Genomic DNA, 22,952 nt, shown 5'->3' with positions numbered 1-22,952 from the left:
ATCATATTGTTTACGCCGAGGATATATGACAAGCCAGTTCAAACGGAAGAATTAACTCATGTTATTGCCGAATTCCTGCATAAAAGCAGCTGCCTGTCTGTTAACTGGGAGGCCTTTATTAATATTCAACAATGTGAACAGGATATTACAATTTATGTCTCGTTAAACGGGAATTGAAAATCTGATAAAAGGGACTATTACGGAGAGACGCAGTAAAACGAGAAGAACCGAGGCGGACTGGGGGGGAGCTAATATACGGCGTACCTCGTTCAAACATAATGGACACATGTCATAATTGATTGACTTGGGTATAGAGCGACTGTGTGTGTGTTCAGTATTTGTGTGTGTGAGCTCCAGATGGTAGGTTGAGTGTGCTCGTCTACTCCAGCCGCTTGACTCAGCAGAGTTTTACATCCACAAGGAGGCAAGGAAATAATTAGACTACTTAAGAGCTTGTGCATATACCTAACAGGGTTAGCCCAGAGTGGCAGCATCTTGTTTTTTCCGGGCATTAAAAAAAAAAACGAGACATCGTGCGAAATATTCAGAAAATCTTTTCCGATTTGATTAATAAAGTGTGCTGTCGTACCTCATGCACTTGAGTCACTGCTCGCCCCCTCCCTCACCTGCTGGGCCAATGGCGATATTAATTGAAAATGAGAGGCGGAGCCATGGGGTGCATGGAACTCCTGAGTCTAATTTAAGAAATAATTTTACCCGTGGAGGTGGTAGTCGAGGTAGGAGATTTGTATTATTTTCTAATAGATTTTTTTCATGTATTCTGCTAATTCTTAATCATTAACTTGCAAATAATGGCACTGATTTTCCATTCAGTCCAAGAGATGGTATAGCACCTGTTTTCTTTTTTTTTCTCCACTCCATCAAGCAACAAGTGCGGATGATTGCATGCCCTTTACAGGATTATTCGGCTTGATGTCACTTTTTTTTTTTTTTTGGCACCAGAATAGCCACAGACAAAAAGTGAGCGAGCGACAGCATCTAAAGTGTGTTCAGGACTTCAAAGCGATAACCCGACTTCCCCGACCACCTTTTTTTAATACAACATTGTAGCCTATTATTGTAAGGGTAGGAAGGAAAAAAAAAAACAGACGAAGCAGCAGGCTGCAAGCGTCCGTTTGATGAACAGGTTGTGTGAAAGGAATCCAGCTGCTGCACATCATCTCATTAGTAGCCGCCGCCGCCGCCGCCATAGCAACCCGCATCAGCAGCCAGAACCAGAGCCGCGGACTTTACAGAGCGGCGGACTTTACAGAGCGGCCCGGCCTTTGTGTGCTGGAGAAAGTGACTACTGAGAAGCACTCAAGCAGACATTAAGAGTATAATAGTAATGCGCTCAGACAAACATTAAGGACACTTTTGAAGGTTTTAGTTTAGATTTTCTTTTCTTTTCTTCATACAAATAGGAACAAGGATCCAAGTAAAAATATGTATCTGATCTCATTGAAAAAAAATGACGGAATTTGCGTCAAAGCACTATTTTTCCATTAGTCAAGGAGCTCCTCCCCTCACTTCAACATAGTTCATTGAGTCCAAAACAACCTTTCAACTGCATGCACAACACAAATATGCTCAAATGATTCATTCTAAAACGGATTAGCCGAATTGCACTGCTCATAATTTGAATTAAGTGTATGACAAAATTTGTGAGGGGGGGGCGAAGGCTCCAGCCTGCTGCCCTGCGTTCACGGTGCTAGCTTAACCCCTCTTAGCCTCGCTGACAAGAGTGACAGAGACATGACTAATCCGCCAGTGACAAGTGGCTTTTCCTGCTTCCCAGCATCCTCCTTCCCATTTTCTATCATCATGCAGAGTGACTTGACACTGGCGGAAAATGTTACAATATTACTGCTAATCGGCTGCGTAAATCAATACTGAGATAATGTGTCTTTAATACAACATTAAATTATGTCAAGTTAGTTATTTATCCACCTTGGTATCGGTTACCGGTATCGGCTGACGTCGTGAGGGCTCGATACCTTGAAATAAGGCTGGTATTGGCCCGATGCATGAATACAAATAGAAAGTGATCCATTTTGGTTTGAGGCGGCAAATTAACACACCCCATGCTCTAAATTGTCCATGTGAATTTGAGTGTCATTTGTTGTTTGTCTGTGTGAATTCTAACGAGTCCTGAGTGCATCCCGCCTCTCGCTCCAAATCAGGCCTGACCTTAATGAGGACCAGCGTTATAGAACACAGATATAGTTGAGAGTGAATCTTCCCTATTAGACAAAACGCCAATGAACTCTTTTACCCTCCTCAGCCAATTTTAGGTGTCTTCAATTAGAAAAAGTTAAATGGCGGCTGTATGGAAGACGCAACGCGAGTCCAAGCCATTCTGCTACCAGTGACGTCTCTGGCGCGGCTTCCATTTTAGTTTCTTTGATCATATTGGCAACCACGTGCACCCCCCCAGGGCCCCCCGCTATTGCCAAGACTTGCACCGCGTTTTCGTGATTGACACCCACTGTGTTCTTCATATGAATATGAGCAATTAACGGACTCATTTCCAGGAAAGGAGGGAAGAGGGGGCGTCAAAAACCAAAACATGAATCCGTTTCACGCTGCGAAAGCCACGTTTGAGTCGCGTTTGTGTCGAGGGGCTGTCTGGTGAGTCACGGGGAGTATTTGGTTTGACGCCTGCCTCTCAGTCATCACCAGTCACTTTTAATCACATTCTAATGAGGTTGTGTTTGTGTGCCACCGTCGTTTTGTGTTGACAAAACTTGCTCGTGAGGTGGCGCAGCATGAGTCCAGGAAGTTATATATGCCTTCTATTTTGTTTTTTTTTTGGGGGGGGGGGGGGGGGGGGGGGTTGACTCATTTCATCTAAAATAACATCCATTTAGTACATGCTACATTTGCATTATGGACCATTTTCTAGAAAGCTTGAAGTTAAAACAACATTTTTGCTTTGGGAGTTGAGATTTTTAAGGGTCTAGGGATTTTGGGATCATATTTAGAGATTAGGTGTTCAGGTTCAGGACTAGATAGGAGACTAGGGGTTGGGACATAGGGTTAAAGGTTGGGATTAGGGCTTTATATTTTAGATTAGGGGTTGAGGCAAGAATTTAAGGGTTCGGCTTGATGCTTGGGAGCTCAAGGTCTAGCATTAGGGTTGGAGATTCAACGTCAAATGGGGTTCAAATTAGGAGGTGGGGTTAGTGGAAATAGTCAAAAACATGGACTTGTGACATGATGAACAAAGACCGCAACGATCCGAGATCCCCTCGCTCACACATACACAAGCACGCACATGCATGTGCCAGGCCTTTCACCTCAAAACATTCAGTAAGGACACAGCACGCCAAGCGGCGGCACGGCATGTAGTACCTCGACATATGGGAGCGGGGAAGTCCCACACGGCAGTGTTCCCGGCATTGAGCACACAGGTGAGCGTGGCGTGGCCGTCCAGGACGTAGCCGGACACGCAAGCGTAGCGCACGCTGTCCCCCACGGCAAAGCGCCCGCCGCCGCTTAGCACCGCTTTGGGCGGGACGCCGGGGTTCCCGCAGGATGTACTGTGCAGCTCTGTGGGCGGAGAACAGAAGAGAGGGGGGTCAGTCGGGTTAACCGGGCGGAGCGTCACTACAGCTGCAAATTTATGATCATAGAAAAGCACAATGCATCCCATCGGAGCGCTTATAGATTTCAATTAGCGAGTGGTTGATGACTGGAGTGGAACTCCGAGGAGTGCAAAGCTTTATTACACTCCAAAAGGCAAAAGACAAAACAAACTGGCATTTTTTTTTCTGAAAATATTGGTCCTGGTCCAGTTTTCCTTATCCGCATTCAAACATTTGCAGTCTGCTACAACAGAGGCAAATCTAACTTGACTGAAAAAGCTTCAATATGTTGCCAAACGTCGCTGAATTCCTAAATTCTTATTTCTTAACAGCGAGCGTCGCACAGGACTATGTTAAGCAATTATAACTCAAGATTACAACGGTAAGTAGCGATTTAGCTTGATTGTTTTGATGAACGCCATGCGTGAGGCCTCGTGGGAAGCCAGACTTTCACACACTGCCAACGGGAGACGAGGCCCGTGAAGTCGAGCAGATGTTTGCCTCCGTGCGCCGTCGTCTCTGCCAGCACAGACCGCCGCGTCCTGCGAGAGCATTTGCGTGCTCCCCGGTCGTGGCGGCCAGATGCCAAGAAACGCTATTCAACTTTTTTTTAGAATCAGACGCCGAGGAAAGCGCGGTCGCCGGGACGGAACTGACTCGTCTTCCGCTTCCTTGACAAGTTTTTCAGCTCTGTCAAGGTGCAGGACATGTTGAAAGCAAAACGGTCTCCTGAGAGCAGGCACCATTATGAAAAGCGGAATCCCTCGGCGCAAGTCAAAGATGTCAGATGTCATCAAGATAGGCAAGGGGGGTGGCGGAGAGAAACTGTTTCCAGATAAACAACTCGGGGATGCGCAATGCAGGCTGAATTTTCGAAAGTTTGCATATATACGCACACACATATACATTCATGTATATTTCAGTGCGTACAGAGTACAATATTATATAATATATTTCACAAAACTAGATGGAAATGATCAGCTGCAGCCATGCAGCCTTTAAAGTTAATGACTTTTCTCCCTCAAGATGCATTTGCCTGTGTGCATATGTTGCTGGCAGATGTGTACTGTATACACATTTACTCTATATGTGAAAGGGAGCGCGAGAGGGAGGGAGGGAGGAAAAGGGGAGCAGAGGACGCTACGAGCCATAAAGCAGGATGCTGATGGGAGACCGGGGACCAGCTCTGCTCTTACAGTTTCCGCGTGATTGATACAAGGATGAAAGCGTGCAGACAGATAGGATTTAGGGAGCTTTGGAGGGGGGAGGATGATTGAGGGGCGGCTGGGAAGGAGGAAAGAAAGGACGATGATCGCTGAGACTGGTTAAGGGCAACCGTGTTGCCAACGTTAGCGGCATACCTGCTAGCGCCACCGCGTCAAAGTCAAGTCACTGCCCTATGTAAAGCGAAAGATCGTATCCTATTGTGTTAAGGCTTTCATCAATGATTCCATACATCGTTTTTATTGGAGTTCAGATATTCTAATGAGGCCTTGTTACTATAAATGTTTTGTCCTTTATTATTAATGCCTATGTCAATGCCTAATCAGTCTGTAACAGATGTTTAATTCCATGCTAATAGATGTAAATACAGGGAACCCCCGCCGAGGAGCCGGTGGGCGGCGACGATGGATCGCTATCACGCCAATTAACGACGTCTAGATCGCTCATTTAACTCTGAGACGCCTCGCTATTGTTGCCGGAGCGACGCTCATCACTCGCCGTGAGACGTCCCTCCCTCTTTCTTTCTTACTTTCTCGAAAAAAGCTTCCTCAATATGAATAGCATCCATTACTCTGCTAATGAGGGCCGCGGCGCTTAAAACTTTTTTTGGGGGGGAAAGGAGAAAACGAGGACATAATTGACTTAATGGCGGGATAAATTTGCCTCCAAACGAGGGAGTCTCGGCTCCAGACGAACCAGTAAAAAACAGAAAGGAAATGAACATACTTTTATGTACAGTCATTAGTTGGGTTTGAGCTTCCCGGTAGAGTCTTTTTGCGGGAATGCCTTCGCTGAGGACCCCCGGCTTATCTCAACACACACATAGAAAGGCAGGGTCATCCATCATTGCGGCGGCCCCACCGTGATTGGATGTCGGGTTGTGACCTGCCGGCCTATTGATTGTGTACCTGGTGGCGTCGGGATGCTCGCGGCGCTTTGTCGTCCTATCACAGACACATTTAATACCACGCGCACACATGCTATTGCCACGTTGCTTTCATCGCTTTTTCATTCGGGCTTCTTTTAAATGACATTCCCTCGTTCCAATCGTTTGCTCTACGCGATTGCATGTGAACCCCCGCTTTATTGCTCTTCATCTTTTACGCCGCCGCTATAGTGTGTAATTTTTAAATCAATACTTTTGAGGGGGGTGTTTACATTTTGACCTTGAGGTAAGTATTACATTTAGAGTTGAGCATCTTTCGTTCAGAGGTGGAGCTATAATAAATGACAGAGAAGATTTCCAACAACTTGAAGCAGTAGCTAGTCGTCATTGCATATATTGCATGTATTGCATGTATTGCATTTGAAGACTTACTGTTTAATCCATGCTAATTTCCAGTAGCCTATCTATGGACTTTCCCATTATATGTTAGCATTAGGCTAACGGACATTTATCTATATTGAAAGCTAGCAGACCTGGGCAGCACCAGCATGTGGCGGCACAATGTGGTTAAAAAACAATCGCTTATTCCGCGACACCGACTCGCTATTTTACATTATGAAAGTAAAGTTGTCTTTGATCCGCCTGCCCGAGTTTGCCGACATTTCATAGATCCATCACGACACTGGATTGGGTCGCCAGCGGTCGTGCCAGACTCTCGCCAGTTTACTGCCGGGCGCCCTCAATTATTTATCGTCACCTTTTCTTCCTCCCTAATTACTCGCTCCGTCTTTCCATCTCTGCCTCGCTCTTTCTCACCCCTTGTGCCTCCCCCCTCTGGTCCGCCATAACGATCATTCCGGTCTCATTCGCTTCATTACAAGCTGCTGCTTTTTATGGCCCATCTGTAGACTGATCTGCATTTGTCGCACGCACACAGATACGGAAAGGCCGGCCGGCCAGGATACAGTCATCTAACCTCCACTCCGGGAAGCATTTACCTGGACTTTTATTTCTCCCTCGATAAGCAATTACAGTGACGGCTAAAAAAAAAAAAAAAAAATAATGATAATAAAGGAATGATGGAAGAAACGTCAGACGCTTTTATGCTTTTACCGGGTTTTAGTGAGATGGATGACACACACAAAAATAAAAACGTCTGTCAGCACCATCTTGGATTAAAGAGGAGCCATTTTTGCCGAAGTCTTTCCACCTTAACAGAACAGCTCAAGGAGCGCACAAAAGATACGCATGATGGACGAATCTAGCAACAAGAAAAAAACCATTCAATGGCATTTTCCATTAAAAATCTTTCAAATTTGGAGAGATATTGGAGAGGAGTGTTCATCTTCTCGCTCCTTCTTTGACTAAAAAAAACCTACGGTTGATACTCTACAACAAAAATCTTTGCTATTTCTTGAAAAAGTTAGCAGTTCTTTTGCAATGTTGTCAAATGTTTCAGGCTCATGCTCCAAACCCGGCAGAAAACTTCAATATATTCCCAATTCACTGGCACATTTCCACTCCAGAGGCCTGTCCTTCCTATCGCCCCCGAGAACCTTCACGCTCTTCTCATCCCACCATGCATCAAGTTCAAAGTAGTCCTCCTCACTTTCAAAGGCTTCCCAAAGCACCTAGCCCCTTCCTCCTGCTCCGCCACTTGAGGTGTACAAATACATCGCAGTCATATACACATCTTTACATTTTCTTGTAAACTGCGCAAAATGGTTCGAGTTCCCATACGGTGTCTATAAAATGACTTCAAGTGTGAATAGCTGAGTGACATCCATCAACGATTTCAAGTAATCACACCTCTTTTGCTTCAATATACATCAATCTAAAACCGATTGAAAAGATCCAACAGAAAGCTTCTTCCATTTTTTTTTCTTCCCTTTCAGAATATTCGCGCTCTCAACTGTAATATTTGTGCGATATTAGCAGTATTGACAGCGGGAGGACGTCTGTCTCCCTTCACTTTTAATAACGTATCCGCTGAGCTGTCTGTCATTCAGACGTGCGCTCGGAAGCAAATTCTTTTTCTTTTGGATGGCGGCTGAAAGCTCGCATAGACAAATACAAGGCCGTGCACACACACACACACACACACACACACACATACTGTGAGATAATGGTATTATTGAATGTGTGGCTTTGAAATTGGATAATAAATGTGGCCATGAGCCAGTCGCTGTTTAACAAAAATGTGAAATTCGACACGCACAAAAAAAAAAAAAGCCTTAGCATGGTCAAAGTAAGCAGTTTAAAGATGATCACGCTGGGGAAATGTCAAACAAAAGTGTGACAAGTCCACAGATCCACATTACATATTTTCATCTATGGCGTTACAGTTCTGCTTAAGTTTTTGAAAAGCTGCAATGTCAGCAACTTACTTTCACACAACATCCCAGCGCAACCTTACAAGGACAGTGATGAACATCTCTAATAAAGCAACGGTCGCAGCCACTTCAGCGCCGGTGTGATTAAAAGCAATTATCATTATTTATGGAGGCATCAACAGCAGGGGGAGGGGAAAGGGATTGCATCCGACGACATCTGGCAGCCGTGAAGATGCATTTTTTTTCCGTGCTAGCGTGTCGCTAATGCTCGTGGAGATCAAACGCTGCAGGACTGGGAGGCAACGTCTCGCTGGATCTTTATTACGCAGCAAATGCACCTCCATCCCTGCAGCCAGCGGGAGTCTGGCTTTAGAGCGTCCGTGCCTTCATGTTATTCGGGTGCCGTGTGAACAATTAGACACGGGGTTAGCTGAGAAGTTGGTAAGCAACTCCAGGCCATTTTAGCTCCATTCTGGACAACCACATAAAGAGCAGGTTAGTGCTGAGCCTACTGCAAAAAGCCTTGCTACATAAAAGGCTAAAAGGAATTTTAAAGAAAGGAGCAGGTTGCTGTTTTCAGACAGGTCGACACAATTTAAGGGCATTGTGGTCTTTTGAAGACCTTGCTATGCTATGATTCATTTTCTCCATTGCAACTCATTCATTCATTATTAAAGGGAAAGTCAAAAAATCTTCTTTGCAATCATTTCTTGAATGCACTCCCACTAGTCTAAAAACATGATTCTGATTTATGGAATATACTGTGCTGCAACATAGCTAATTAAAAAAATACACACGTGATACATTCACGGCTGGCTGCTTAGCAACCAATTCCAAATATGCCAGATATAGTTATAATAGTTCGTCCCGCAGTGGAAGGCACTCATATTACCGAGACAATCCTTCCACTAATGCACTGAATTGTTTTACTAGTGAGGACGAGATATCAATCTTGAATCACTGCTCGGAGGGCAGTGACGATAAAAGAGCATTCTTCACCTTGGCGTGAATTAAAACTCGCCGTGTGCACCCGTGAATATCAGGCACCGGTATTAATTAAAAGGCGACAATGCTAATTGGCTCGATCAATAACGGCTCGTTAGGCCCAGAGGGACGGAGCCGGCGTCCAATAGGAAATCGTTTTGTGCAACACATGCGCGCGCACGCACGCACGCACTTTGAAATTGGTGCCATCTGGAAAGACGGCGTCACCTCGCATAGCGAAAGCAGAGGCGGACGGGGTTAGCCAAGGCAGATCGAAAGCTACAGTATGTCCCGAAAATTGAATCGATATCCATTAAGAGACTCGACAGCACAGTGAAGCGGAGAGGCTGAGAGAAAGGGATTTCCAAAAAAAGATCAGATGCCATATGTGACATTGAACAGAGCTGAGTAAATGAATGCGGCCCTCCAGAGCTGATCAATAGCGCGCCACACGTCTTCGCTCGCTGAACACACATGCACACGCATATGCGCTCTCTTCTTTTGCCTTTCACTGTCTTCTTGGCTTTTAGTGTTAAGGCGTTCAGTCCCGTGGAGAAGATGCTCTGTAGCTTAACCTTGAGCAGGTCATCGTATCTAGCCTTGGGACAATAAGAAGATGTTTGTTTGCGTGGAACGTTTGTCTAAACTGTGATGTCAGCGAAGGCACGGGTAGATTAACTCTGCAGACTAAAAATACCTTGTCCAATCCAAAAGGTCTGTTGAAGAACCGATCCACCCAGTCACAGTAGATGTTCCGCATGACAACAGTTGCCTTGCCAATTGTGACTCTGATGTCTCTGTCTTATCTTCCAAGGTAGACCAAATGACTCCGCCTTAACTGACCGTAACTGGTATTCTGACACTGGCGTTGATCTTCATGATCTTCTTTGTATTGATCCACAGCCCTGTCTCCACTGATGTTCTTATCTTGCATCTGGTAGAGGCTATCTGAGTGCAAAATCAAGGTCATCCAGTTGTGTTCCATTCCTCCTCATCCCTGCTGTGGTGGTCTTCATGTTCCAGGAGGAAGCAGAATGGTGACCGCGAACAACCTGGGCTGACTGTTTGACCTAAACAACTCCAATTGGTTGAACTAGATGAGGTAGATGATGTCTCTATATAGCCCAAGTCATTTTCTTCCATCTTCTCCAAAGTAATTCTTCACATTGTCCAGACCATGATTCCATTGTAGGTCTTGAGATCTCATGAAATGAGCTTCATCTGTCTCCCAGTTAAAATTTCAGCTACCATTTACTAATTTAGAAGAGACACTTTCAACTTTATAAGCTTTCCTGTAATTCTCATGCCAAGAACTGCCAACTCTCAAAGTGTCTCTCTGCTCCATGTGACTGCGGTAATGAACATTGACGCCCCTAGGGGTCGCCAGAGGGGTTTTTCTTTTTTTCCTTTTTAAAGCCTCCTTTTCAGCAGCCACTTCAGACGGATCTTTGACTTGTCCTCAAAGAAAGTGACAGCAAGTGTTTTGACGTAGGGGTGGAAGCCTGCGCAAGGTTAATGCTGCTAAGTGATGGATGAATTTTTAAGCAGTACGCTGTGTACACGTTAGTGCCAGTGGGGACACGTCCAGCATGTGTGCTGTCTTGGCAAAACTCTCTTTCACTGGTGAAGACTTTCTCGAAAGTTCTAGTAATGGTTTTAAGCAAATGGGAGGAGTCTGCAAATTTATGAAAGAAAGTATATTACCATTTATGTCATTTATATTAGGAGCTGCAATGGAATTTTAGCAGATCAGCCTTCAAACTGTGATCAAATGATGTCTTGGTGCCTCATTAGCTCAAATATTTTTTTCAGCATTGCATATCAGCAGTTACGAGGACGATTGTGTTTGTTCGAAGACCATGCATCTGCTTCTTGCAACTATTGTTTTCCTGTGGTTAACACACCATTATACAACTTACCCTGGCACTATCTATTAAAGTAGGGCGGCAATTGGAGGAAACATGCTATATGTTTATTTGCGCTAACACCATCAGTGCATGCGTTGCTTGGCTTGCTTTAGTATGCGCGTGTCAATCTGTGTGTGTATCTAATAGGCGCGCTTACTGCAGTGTGACTTATTAAATCCAACGTCACGGCAACCTCCCCGGAGAGCTGAGTGGCAAATACAAGCATTACATGCAAACACACGCTCGTCAAAACTTCAAACATTACATCCAGAGATCGAAATTAAAAGCTTGGATATCTGGCTGAATTGGGCATCAATGAATCATTTTCAAGTTGACTATGAATCCCAGACAAAAAGTAGTGAAAATCATTTAGATGAGGTCAATATATCATCTGGCGCACATCAAACTTCTTTGGTGTCGCTCGCTACACTTTAATTAAAATACCAAGGTATTAGACCGATAACCACGTTTTGGGACATTTTCTGTCAGGCTTACACAAATTGGAAGTCGGTCATTGTTTTGGCTATGAGACTTCATCAGTGTCCTGTCAAGTCAAGATCCATTTACTGTGAGGACATTATTATGTCGTCACTGTCACTGGCGAGACTTTTTTATGATGTAATAATACACCATTGAGCAACGTCTGTTAATAGTTGTACGCCAATTAATAATCCTTAAAACAATAGCAATCCAGTTGGCGTAAGCGGAAGGTGTACTTTCCACCTGGACGGATTAGCATGGGATATACGCGGCGTACACGTATTTCCGTTACGGACACACGCCTCCGCATTCATATCCAGGGCTTTACACCTCCCCCGTTTTGTCTCCAGGGATAGTGCTGACATTTTCTCCCTCATTTGAAATGCATGACCCGAGCCACTCTGGTGTACATGTGCACAGTCCTTATGCGTATTTGCTGGTGTGCCGCATGTAACAGTGTGGAGGGCGGGGGTATAAGGGATGAAAGAAATAGATGCCAAACAAGTAGGAGGGGGGGGGGGGAAGATAAAACAAGACGTGTGTCTCCTGTGCTGGCAGAACATATGTTAAGTCTAAAATTGCCACACACATACAAAAACACTTGTTTAGGTATTTACGTCAGTAAAACACCCATTCGCAATGAGAGCAAACATCATTTAGACAAAAGCAGTGCTTTGGCACCGCCAGTAGTGCAGCGCCTTGTAGGCATTTATCATATTACGAGAGGGGCACTGTACTCGGATGACAGTTAATAATGTCGAAAGTCCAATTAAGACTGTCTCGAGAGTTAATTAAGGTTTTATGATGGGACACAGTAACACTAAGCACACTTGAAAGGTCACAGGTCACCTTTCCAGGCCAAATCAATGGAAAGGTCCACATGCTAGCGTATGGCTCACCTTTGTTCATCGGCCGCATAGGATCACATTTACTCGTCGATTAACTTTTGCAATTACCACAGAAGGTCAAGTATGGCGGCAAAGCAGGGCTACATGTTTAATTACAGAAAGGTTGCCGTCGTAGGTTACTTTTTATTCACCCGTAGTGTTTCGCTAACCGAGGTTGCATCCACATTTTTTTACCCCAATTTTTGGCTGACTCTTCTGTTTCATCTTGAGAAAAGAAAAGCTCCTTTGAATGGGATGTGCATCTTAAGCCCAAGCTGAATATTAAGCAGTCCAAAGTCCACAATGGCAACATCAGACATGTTTTTTTTTTTTTTTTTTTTTTTTCTTTTCCTTTTAGGTGCGCAAACAAAAACAGGCTGGCTCCCTGTCAGTGAAAAGGCCACATCCATTACATGAGTGAGTGCCTTTGTCAGCTTGCACTTGAGCAGCGTCACTACAACTGATATCGCGACTTGATCACGCTCGCACGAGGAACATGACACAACTCTTAAAAATACACACCAAGTATGCTTTTAAATCTTGGTGATATTTGGAGTTCCGGGTAGCCAGCCTCTCACAATTGTTTTTATTTGACTATTCAACATCTAGGAAGTTTATGATGGATGTCATTTCTTAAACTTTGATTTTTCATTCAAAATGTTTTCCGCTTGACTTATTTTACATTTGGCATTATTTATTTCATTGGCAAGCACGCAGCCGGTCCTATTGACTATTTAAACAAACCTAACAGATGGGTTGGATTTCTGTTTTTCAGTTCCTAACTATTCTATTGAGTTCTCAAAGTTTCAACTTTAAAAAACTCTCCAGTCAATTTAATTGTGATTTGCAAAGAGCTGAAAATATCCCGTCACGAAAACAGAAGGCTAGTGCTCATTATAACTTTCAATCATTCCAAACTGGGGATGCTTATTGGGCATAATAATGAACACATTTAGTCCAAATAACAGAAGCAAAACAAAATTAGCAATTCAGAACACTCCCACATGATCTGACTTTTGATCCTACGAAGACGGAACACCCAAAGCAGGCGTCCTGGCCGCCCTGGTATGTGATCAGCGCCATTCTAAATGAACTTAAGTGAACAATGTGAAAGAAAAGAGCGGAAACAAAAAGAATAATTATTCAACATGGTGTGTGTGTCTGTGTCCGCGCGATCATCTGTGATTCCTTCTCATCAGCACAATATCAAACCGCCTCTGACATGATGCTAAATAATACATCACTCTCTTTCTCTAGCCCTCACTCACACACACATACATACAAATGCAGCGTGCATGTGTGCTGCTCCATGAATTAATGATGGTCTGGCGGTCTTCACAGGGAAAAGTGCATGTGTGGAGATATCCCACAATGACATCAAAGCAAGAAAATCTCATTCTTAATATGAAATTCCATGCATCGGAAGAGAACATCGAGGAATGTTCCACACGATATCATGGCCGAGGACCTTCCCCGGGAGTTCGCATGATCTCGTCTTGTTTAGATAGTTGCAGCATCACACTTGCCCCAGCAGGGCCCACACGTTTTGCACTAACTTCCACATCAAAGTTCTTCTGAATCTAAATTTGATCTCGACATGGTGACGACGGTGCATAATGAGTGCTAATTTTAGCCACCGCTTCAGCTATTTTTATTTATGTATTTATTTTGTTTCTATCCGGGCTTTCATCTGAGAGAATCACGTCGAGTTGGTTACCTGCCGCAAAAAAAGAGGAAGAGTTAATGTGGACAATATGGGAAGAGGGAAAATTGATCTGTGGCATTCTTCGAAGTCAGCGCCACACGGCAGTACGGGAAAAAAAAAAAATGGGCCATGACCTGAATTACTTTCCAGGCCAACGAAAAAATGGAGTCCCACAAAATCAGTCGTTTTGGAGAGCAACCAGAGTTTAAATCGATTCATCTGTCAGTCGGCTGGCCGGTTTTAAAATTGCACTTGGAACAGGCTTAATTTGCACGCTCTGTGCTCAACTTTCGAAACCGTCCATTTTCACTGACTACAAAAATGGAGGCCTGGCACTTTGGATACCGCAAAGAAAAAGATTTGTCTTTTTTTTCCTTCGCCTATACATCTGAAACAAAGAGTCTTCGGTAAGTGGGTTCATCTTGAAAATGTCCCACTTTTTGGGTCACACCGTGGCACTTTTACCGCCCGACGCGATCGCTCACACAACGCGGGCCGGGCTTGACAGCAGCTCGCTGTGGAGAAGGAATTAAAGTGTCACCACTGACAAGCTGAAAAGTGAACATGTCAAATTCCTTGAGAACTTTCTCTGAGGTCCTTCAAATATGCTGGACTTGTGGGGAAAAGGGAGGCCTGCATATTGCCACGGTCCAAAAGCAACGCGGTGCCTTCAGGGACATTTTGTAACTCACTCCGAGTCTCACGTTCAGGCTTTTTTTTCCCCTACAGCTTGTAAAATACAATTCTCCTCTTATCACTCTCCTTCACATTCAGTTTTTTTCAACGCAAAAAATACGAGAGCCCATCACAACCTTGACTCGACTGAAAACAACATCCGCGAGAAGTTTTTTGCTCATTCAAATTGAGGCGAGCTGTGTCTCATTTTTTCCCCCAGCACCGTTGCTGCAAACACACGCATACACACACGCGCACACACACACGGTGACACGTTCTGACCTTCGTAGATGAGCTTGAAGCCGTGTGCGGAGACGGCAAAGTCGCTCGTCAGCCTCAAAGAGAAGACATTCCCGGTACTAGTGACCGGAGGAGGCACCTGGAACCCGGTTAACCTACACAGGCAAAGAAAGAAAATACATCAACAACACTGTCATCATTTCGGAGTTGCCTCATAGTCAGCAAAACACAACCTGAAATGTATAGGCCTTTATTTGATTTAATGATCAGCTTTTATTTGATCTAATGTAAAATTCTACCAATGGAGCAGCCTACCAATAAAACAAAGAAGAAAAGGCACATAAGTACACACTAATGCAGTTAGCATCTCATTAAGAGGTTTTTAATCATCGAGTCAAAAATTGGTAACGGCACCGAGAGTATAGACGGTGTTGAACAACAATAGCCGTCTTCCAGGAAATCATCTTCCTATTTATACTCGGCCGGTTTGATTACACCGCTATTTGTGTTTGCTCCCCTCAGCCCAGCCTCTGAGGTACAACGCGTCTCCATTATTTCAAAGTACATTTTGCGCTGGGGGTGCGCTAGCTCAGTGGAGTGGGCTTTTAAATAAATCATGCAACAAGATTAAAGCTCATAGACTTGTGACATCACGCTGTTGCTTGATATATAAACAGGAAAACATCCAGGAGGAAGCACAAAGGCGACGCTGCAATGGTGGATTTTCCGAAAGGGGGCAGCCAACTATATAACATTTTTCCCCAATTACTTTGATTGATTTTTCAATATTGTCTTCGGAGCTATAAGAAAACGGATGTTTTAACTACGTGCATAAAAAGCGTGGAAAAAGACTCTAGATTAAAATGGATCTCCACAGCAGTTAGCTGAGGTCGTGAAGTAATAGTTTTTGTTTTAATTGACTGAAACATAGTAAAAAAGGAAATTGTACAATTTTTAGATATAAATGTGCCGATACACAAAATGCTCAAGGCAATAATAGATAATGAATAATACCTCTGTGAGCTACAAAGAAACTTTCGCTATCGCTGCCAAATAGGCCAAAAAGGGATCCCGTTGCAAAAAGCACTTGGTTCCAAAGAGCCGTCTTCGAAAATGCGCTTTCCAACATCTTCTGACAGTTGGCTTTGTTGTTGCCGACCTATCTTTGCACCTAGCACTCTCTTCAATCACGCCTTTTCATCTTTTAGACCACACGTCCATTTCTTTCTTTCTTCGACAAACATGAGTAAAAGTCTCCTCGGTCTTTTCTGCTCTCTGGAAAACAACTGCCATCCTGTTTGTGCAAAGACACTTTCCTAGCAAAGATATATCAAGTTTTTTTTTTTTTTTTTTTTAATAATGTCAAATATGAAGCTGAATATGAAAGAGACCTGGCTGCAGAAACTCTTGAACTCGTTTACAACCCGTGGCTATCATTAGCACATCTGCCACAGTGTTTGTTAAAAAGGCCCAATTACTTATTTTACTTAGTTAGCCTCCAACTGAGTTTTGCATTTCACATTAGCATCAAGCTAGCCGGTAGACTTGCATTTTGCACTTATGGTAACGTATTCTCCACATTGAAATAGATTAAAAATAAACATAATGTCCTCAGCGGAGATGGCTGTGTTTGAAAGTACATCAAAATGAGATCGATACGCACGATAGCGAGACGTAAGTCACAGCCCGGTCGTCCAACGCTCCTGAATATGCCGTTTAATCAGGAGGCTTTATGGCAAGTCAGGCGTGCAGGGTCGCCGGCGGACATAAATCAGTCTTGGTGGAACTGAGTTGCTCCACCCCACCCGGCCCGGCCCGGCCCGGCCCGGCCCACTTGTAGCTATTTTGTTAGTATTTTCACATAGTAACCATGACAACTGAGCTGCTAAGTGGCGTCCTTAAGTGAAACAACACAACGGTGGGCACTGTGTCAGTCATAATACCAACATGAAGTGAAATTGGAGGAACGCTGAGTTGCCATGCAGGATCCTCTTATTCGCTAATAGATTTCCAAAATGTCCAATCAAGTTCCACAGCTTATCATTTTCATCTCATCCCAACATCTGTGTTTGCTTTACTGCCTTGAACCCTTGGGGCTACTACGCTACTGTAGTCCAATTTTGGAAAAAAAAAAAAACCCTCGGATTTTTTTTTATCCACATTATTATCACTCAAGTCCTTTCTATTCAAACATCTTTTCTTATCGTTTGCCATCACCTCACATTAATTCACCAGCTCCACAGACGTGCACGTTCACGCGCGCTTCCCTCGTTAAGGCCGTTAATGATGTTTTTATCTGAGTTCACAAACGTCTGCTTCTGTTATTTCGCCGCGTTTCATCATGCGGCATCTCGTTAGCATTCATATAATCATCAGATAAACTCTGGTTGACACGAGAGCACGCACACACTGAGGAGGAGATGAGGTCCAGGGGTTAGAATTGTTCAGGTTGGCCGCTGAGTCAAGGGCATGCACATTCAGTTTTCTATCATGTTCTTCACTGCGGACATTCACACTTTTTAACTTTTACATTATGTGCAAGGAGGTTGAAAAGCGATAAATCACACTTAATTATCAGGTTGAGAACATTTTTTCCATTCCATCAACACTTTTTCTCCTGTCTGCAGCTTGATTCATTTTCCCAGTCACGTGCAAAGTTCAGGGTCTGGAGTCATGTGATTGATTAACAGGACTGGTCCCTGTGACATGTATACGCACACACAAATACACACATGTATACTCACACATGCAGTCACGCACAAATGCACACCCATTTTTCAATACGTGTTTACGATCGACGGCGAGTCCTCGGTGTCAAGTCAATTAGTCACTAGCCAAGCCGCATCAAGGTTCTTGCTATGGTGGTGGGCCATTCATTAAATTTGTCTGTCTACCTGTGTTGCTGCACCGTTTGTGTTCAGCTGAAACACACTGTCCAATGATGGCTAACTTGCGGTAAACATGGTGGACATCTTACAACAACAGTCCACATAAATGGCAGTCACACCGGCTCTTAGCACCGACAGCCAATTCCTCGCAGGTTCGGGATTCGACTGAGTCCCCCCCCCCCCCCCCCATCCACCCACCCACCCCAGGAAGTGAGGCACTCTGACGTGGGGGGTTGAATAGCAGATTAACCTCGCTGTCAGCCCCAGAGGTTCAGAGGGGAACACGCTGTGACTCAGACTGACAAGTCGTGATACAAGCTAAACACCAAGGCAGCCTTTTCTTGTCAGGAAATGCATTTTCTATGCATCTTTAAAAAAAGAAAAACACGAATCAAAAAACCAATGCCTCTTAATTTTAACATTTGCATTTAGATGCTGAGGTTGGACGTTATGATAGATTGATAGAACACGTCTATAAATAGTCAATTAAAAAAAAAAAGAAAAGCTACACGGACGGAGCATAACTGTTCAACTTAAAATGATATCAGGCAAGCTTTTGGCAGCCATCTTGTGAAAACTCTTCTCCCACTTCAAGTAACAGCAAACAAGACAGGTGGGTAGGCCTTTTTTCCATTTAGTCTCCCTTGCAATGAGTATTTCTGCAAAATGTCACCTGCTGCGGCACGCTTTACAAATGCTACAACGCACGCATAGGAAGAACGCGCACGGATGGATTTGATGGAGTCCACATGGAAATTGGCGCTCTCCGTGCACCCACGACACCGCCGCTGACTTTTATACATCTGCCCTTATGCCGTGCTGAAATAAAATGACGGCGGAGCTTCAATATCAACAGGTCCCCCTGCCTGCCCCGCTCACCCCTCCCTCTTCTGGGAGCGTTGTGACATGCCTCCTTGAGCAAACTTGATTTTCCTGGCGGTATTTTCAACAACATCCGTAAACAACAGCCCTGCACTCTTTAATAATAAATGTTGTGTACCTCTCTGTCTTCCCGCACCCTCTCTTTTCCTCTCTCTCTCTTTTAGACAGTTGGATAGATAGTGACTGCTGACCCCCCTCACCCCCCCTCCCCACCGCACTCCCCAAACTAAAGCTTGTTTAGGCTTCTGGCTATCCCATCACTTACTATTACACTTGACGGGCATTGGGGAAGAGTACACACATCGGCACACGCGGTGGAAGGGACACACACACACGCGCACCCACATAAGGAAAAGGGACTAACACAAACGGACATGCATGCTGGTGCACGCACACACGCACGCACACACCTGTGTTGGTCAGATAGGCAGAGACAGATTGCATGCCTCCACTGGCATTCAAAGGGAAGGTGTCAGGCCTGACAGCGACTTAAAGGTACAGTGGTTAGAGCGATAACGGGGGGAAGCGGAGATTAGATGCGCTGCTGAGAGAGCCAGCCAAAGAAGAAATATGATGGCCGGCCGGCCGACCGGGGATTAAACACGTGCGCCCGGCACACGTGGGAAGTCACAAAGTTGACCACATGACAATTGGGGAGGAAATCTGAAAAAATTCAAGTCAAGCACTCCACCACCAATGACTTTGCATTTCTATCATGTGATGCTGTTTTGCCTGCAGAAAACACATCGACACACTAAGCACACGCACAAGTACGAACGCTCAAAGGCCCCTTTACACATCGCCGAACATGACAGACACACATCCATACGGATAAAGTTACAAGTCAGACGATGGCGGCGTGTCTTAAAAGCAAACAGTAAATCTAAGTTCCGGACAGCATTCTAATCTAAAATACTGCATGGAAATGTAAACATCGACCTTGGAAATGGCAGATAGCTTCATCGTGAAGCTGGCCGTATATATTCCCCGACTTGGCATCATGAATCACTTTTACTTAGGATGTCCTTCCAAGTCCGGTTTCAGGCGGCGGCGTGGCGCAAAGTGGAGCAAATCCGAGCGGACGCTTTTACAACGTTCAGCGTGATGAATGGTCACGCCGCAACTGCCGCCACAACGGAACACTTGCCGTTGTGCTTTTTCAACATAAAACAGATTTGGCAGTGGTCGTAACTAATTAAGTTCAGTTACTTTGTGCTTTCCAGCCTCGACCAAGGTCCCAAAAAAGGTAGAGTCAAGTTCAGATAAGGTGGAAAAGAACAGCGACATGGAGGGACGGGAACCACAGAACATTAATGATGATGGCAACGGATTCGGACTAGCAAGATATTCCCCATTGGCCTTATTTAACCCAAACTAGTGGGAGCAATGTTGGTGGCACAAAAATGCTTGTTGCAAGTCAAAAAAAAAAAAAAGATGGCAAGTATTCTGTATTTCTACTAAAGTCTTGCCAGTCAAAGGTGCTTCCCGGCCGGGGCTTGCTGTTTGCAAAACACGCCATTAATACGACCATTAAATGAAACCAGTGACATTCGCAGCATGCTCAGACATACAGGTGGTGAATTAAAAGGAATAAAACGCATGGCCGTGCTCCTGTTCCACAAGCGCAAAGCTCTCCAGGGGTCACGGAATGATGGGATGATTACGAGACTGATGGGCTTTGGTCTCAACCCTCGCGTGATATCTGCCTACTGGGGGACTGGGAACAGATGTGATGGATCCCGCTATCATCGCAGCACCGGATGAGGCCATATTGTTGGCAAAAGTGCTCTTTCCCGTCAAAGCCAAGGCACACCTGCCATGTTTTTGGATTATCTGGTACCGAGCCGTGGGGAGCATATTTGGGGGGGCAGTGCCCTTGTATCCCTCACCCTGGCACAACTGAATGGAAATAATAAATAATAGCTCTTAGGTCGCCTGATCCCATCAACGCATAAAAACAACATTAACGCGACTTTCCGTTGTTCCATATTTGCATATTTTTAGTGCTTGCTAAATTATTTGTTACAGGCTTATTTTGTATTATTGAGGCAGAGCGTGCTCTGTTTTAGCCAAGGCATTCGGGCCACATTTTGTCATCTCGTTTTAATGTTTAAAAACACCAGGCTGGCAACGGCTGCTGCATACTAATCGTAATACACGCACACACACAGAGTTGAACAGACTTATTAGTGTGGCGCTAACATTTTAAGAGTTTGGGGATAACAATGGTCATTACAAAGCACACACACCAACAGCAAAAGTAGGCCACGGTCCAGTGAGGAAACACACTCTATAATGGTCAAGTGACAGACGGTGATTAATTGATACGTCAACAAAAGGACCGTGTCCATGTGTTAAGGTCACTACACGTTCTTTTTAATTGAATTCTTGTATTTGTGTCTGCGAGGATAATGGAGCGAAGCACCGGAGCAGAGAGGAACACGCATTGTTCCCGTTCTGCTTTTTTTCCCCCGACCGACCGAACGTCCGCTCCGTCGGTCGCCCCTGCCGTGGCAACGTTTCAACGTCATTAGGCCGTCGACACAAAATCTTTAAACACTGCCGGTCTCGTAAATATGTGCGCACACCTGAGCGATTAACGATGCTTTAAGAGCAATGCTTTACTAAAAACTTCTCCTAGCTAATGAGGGCGGCATTAGGGAGCTTGGGCTTTTCTAGGATTTAGTGGCATCGTTGCACGGCATTGGAAAAGAAGAAGTTGCCAGATGTAAGCGATGTTTTTGCAAACAGCAAAAATCCATAGTTGAACTGATTCAACTTCACTTCTGTTTTCAATTTCCGATGGTGTTTATCTGTCCTTGTTGGAAACACCCATATACAAAATGGTCACAAAAATAAGCAAGAATGAAAGTCAGAGGCCTCAATTAAGTGCCACTGAGATAAAATGGGCATAAACCTCAAGGCAGGACACAGCCGGATGCCTTTTTCAAATAATTGCATTTTCAGTTCCATTTGAATGATCTCATCTGTTGTGATTGAAAAAAAAAAAAAATCAATGACAAGAGAAAGCGGGCAGGAATATCAAACAGAATGTCGAGGTGGAGGTGCTGCAAAACCACAAGCTAGTATGTGTCCTCCAGCTAACCCAAAACTCCAAAGCCAAAAAGAAAAGAACAAAACCATAGAAGAGTCCAGATGGTGGACAGTAGAGGATCCCGCAAGCCTTCTGTACGATTGAGTCACCCCGTTTTTGTGAGTCACGCTCCGAGGAAAGAATTCCACATCGGCATCAATGCAGGAGAACCTCAGGCGTCGGTCGGCACTGTTGTCTTTCAATAACGAGACAGGCGCGTCGATCCTTGCCTACGCGGCTCACCGCTAAACATCCTGTGGGAAGTCAGGTGGGCGTGAGGCTCAAGAAAAGACTACACAACCAAACACTGACTGGAGTGGAAACAAATGCCTTCTCCCAATTAAAAAAAAATGAGGATTTTTTCCACCCCAAAAGCCTGCAATTTTGTTTATTTTTAAACAGGATGACTAATGGCGTTACAGCCTTGCGGTCTGTCAGTTTGTTTTGATTCATATTTTGAGTACTCTGCGATTCATAAATAAAACATAGTGACTTCTGCAAAGACATTGAATGATGACCTCCACACTGCCATTTTCTAATAGGAGAACCCCGGACCACCCACCCGCTAACTCGCATCATTTTCTCCGGCCTTTAAACTGAGCGCCATTCTCGGTTTTCTCATTTTTGGTCTTTTGGCCCTTGTCGCTTGCTCCGATTCCAGGCTGCAATTGTCAGAAGGCTTGCCAAACATCCGCTCTCATCCCCCCGGTAAAGAGGAGGGGTGGGTCGAGGCCAGCTCTGTGGCTCATCAAAGTGATCCCTCCCAAGGGAAGGAGCACGCCTGACACCTGGGTGACCACCCGCAAGGAGGTTGTGAGCGTCAAGAGGCTAATGGGAAGCTTGAGGGGATTACCAGTTTAGCCGCTGGGATTACTGGAACGCTCGGCACACACCAAAAATGCGGCGCACGAAAAGACACACTGCTGAGTGTATTTACCAGACGGGGGAAAGTCATCCAAGACATATTGGCTGGCTGGCTGGCTGGCTCTCGGTGGCCCTCCGTTCAAAACAATCCCCGCTTAAGTCGACAAACCCGCCGGGATCTTGTCGCAAAGATAGTCCCACGTCACATTACGACAGAGACGTAGAACTCGTACGACGAGTTGCCCAACAAGTGTTTGCTCGGTCCCTGCTCCATTATGTAAAGGCGCCGATCCATATTTATGAAAAGTGGAGCAGC

The 22,952-nt window shown here is 44.8% G+C and overlaps 1 protein-coding gene across 11 annotated transcripts in view; it reads right to left on the bottom strand.

Moving 5' to 3' along the window:
* The window catches only part of csmd3b (CUB and Sushi multiple domains 3b), a 140,729-nt gene that overhangs the window by 80,828 nt on the left and 36,949 nt on the right, over nt 1-22,952 (bottom strand). For all 11 annotated transcript variants that reach the window (XM_049750685.2, XM_049750686.2, XM_049750687.2 and 8 more), the window contains exons 3-4: nt 14,951-15,063; nt 3,355-3,552 (exon numbers count right to left, since the gene is read on the bottom strand). In XM_049750685.2, coding sequence (XP_049606642.1) covers nt 3,355-3,552; nt 14,951-15,063 — 311 coding nt within the window. The remainder of the gene's footprint in view (nt 1-3,354; nt 3,553-14,950; nt 15,064-22,952) is intronic.

Source organism: Syngnathus scovelli, chromosome 19 (assembly GCF_024217435.2).
Source record: "Syngnathus scovelli strain Florida chromosome 19, RoL_Ssco_1.2, whole genome shotgun sequence".
Taxonomy (NCBI): Eukaryota; Metazoa; Chordata; class Actinopteri; order Syngnathiformes; family Syngnathidae; genus Syngnathus; species Syngnathus scovelli.
The sequence above is the reverse complement of the archived record's forward strand: the minus strand, read 5'-3'. Positions and strand labels throughout refer to the sequence as shown.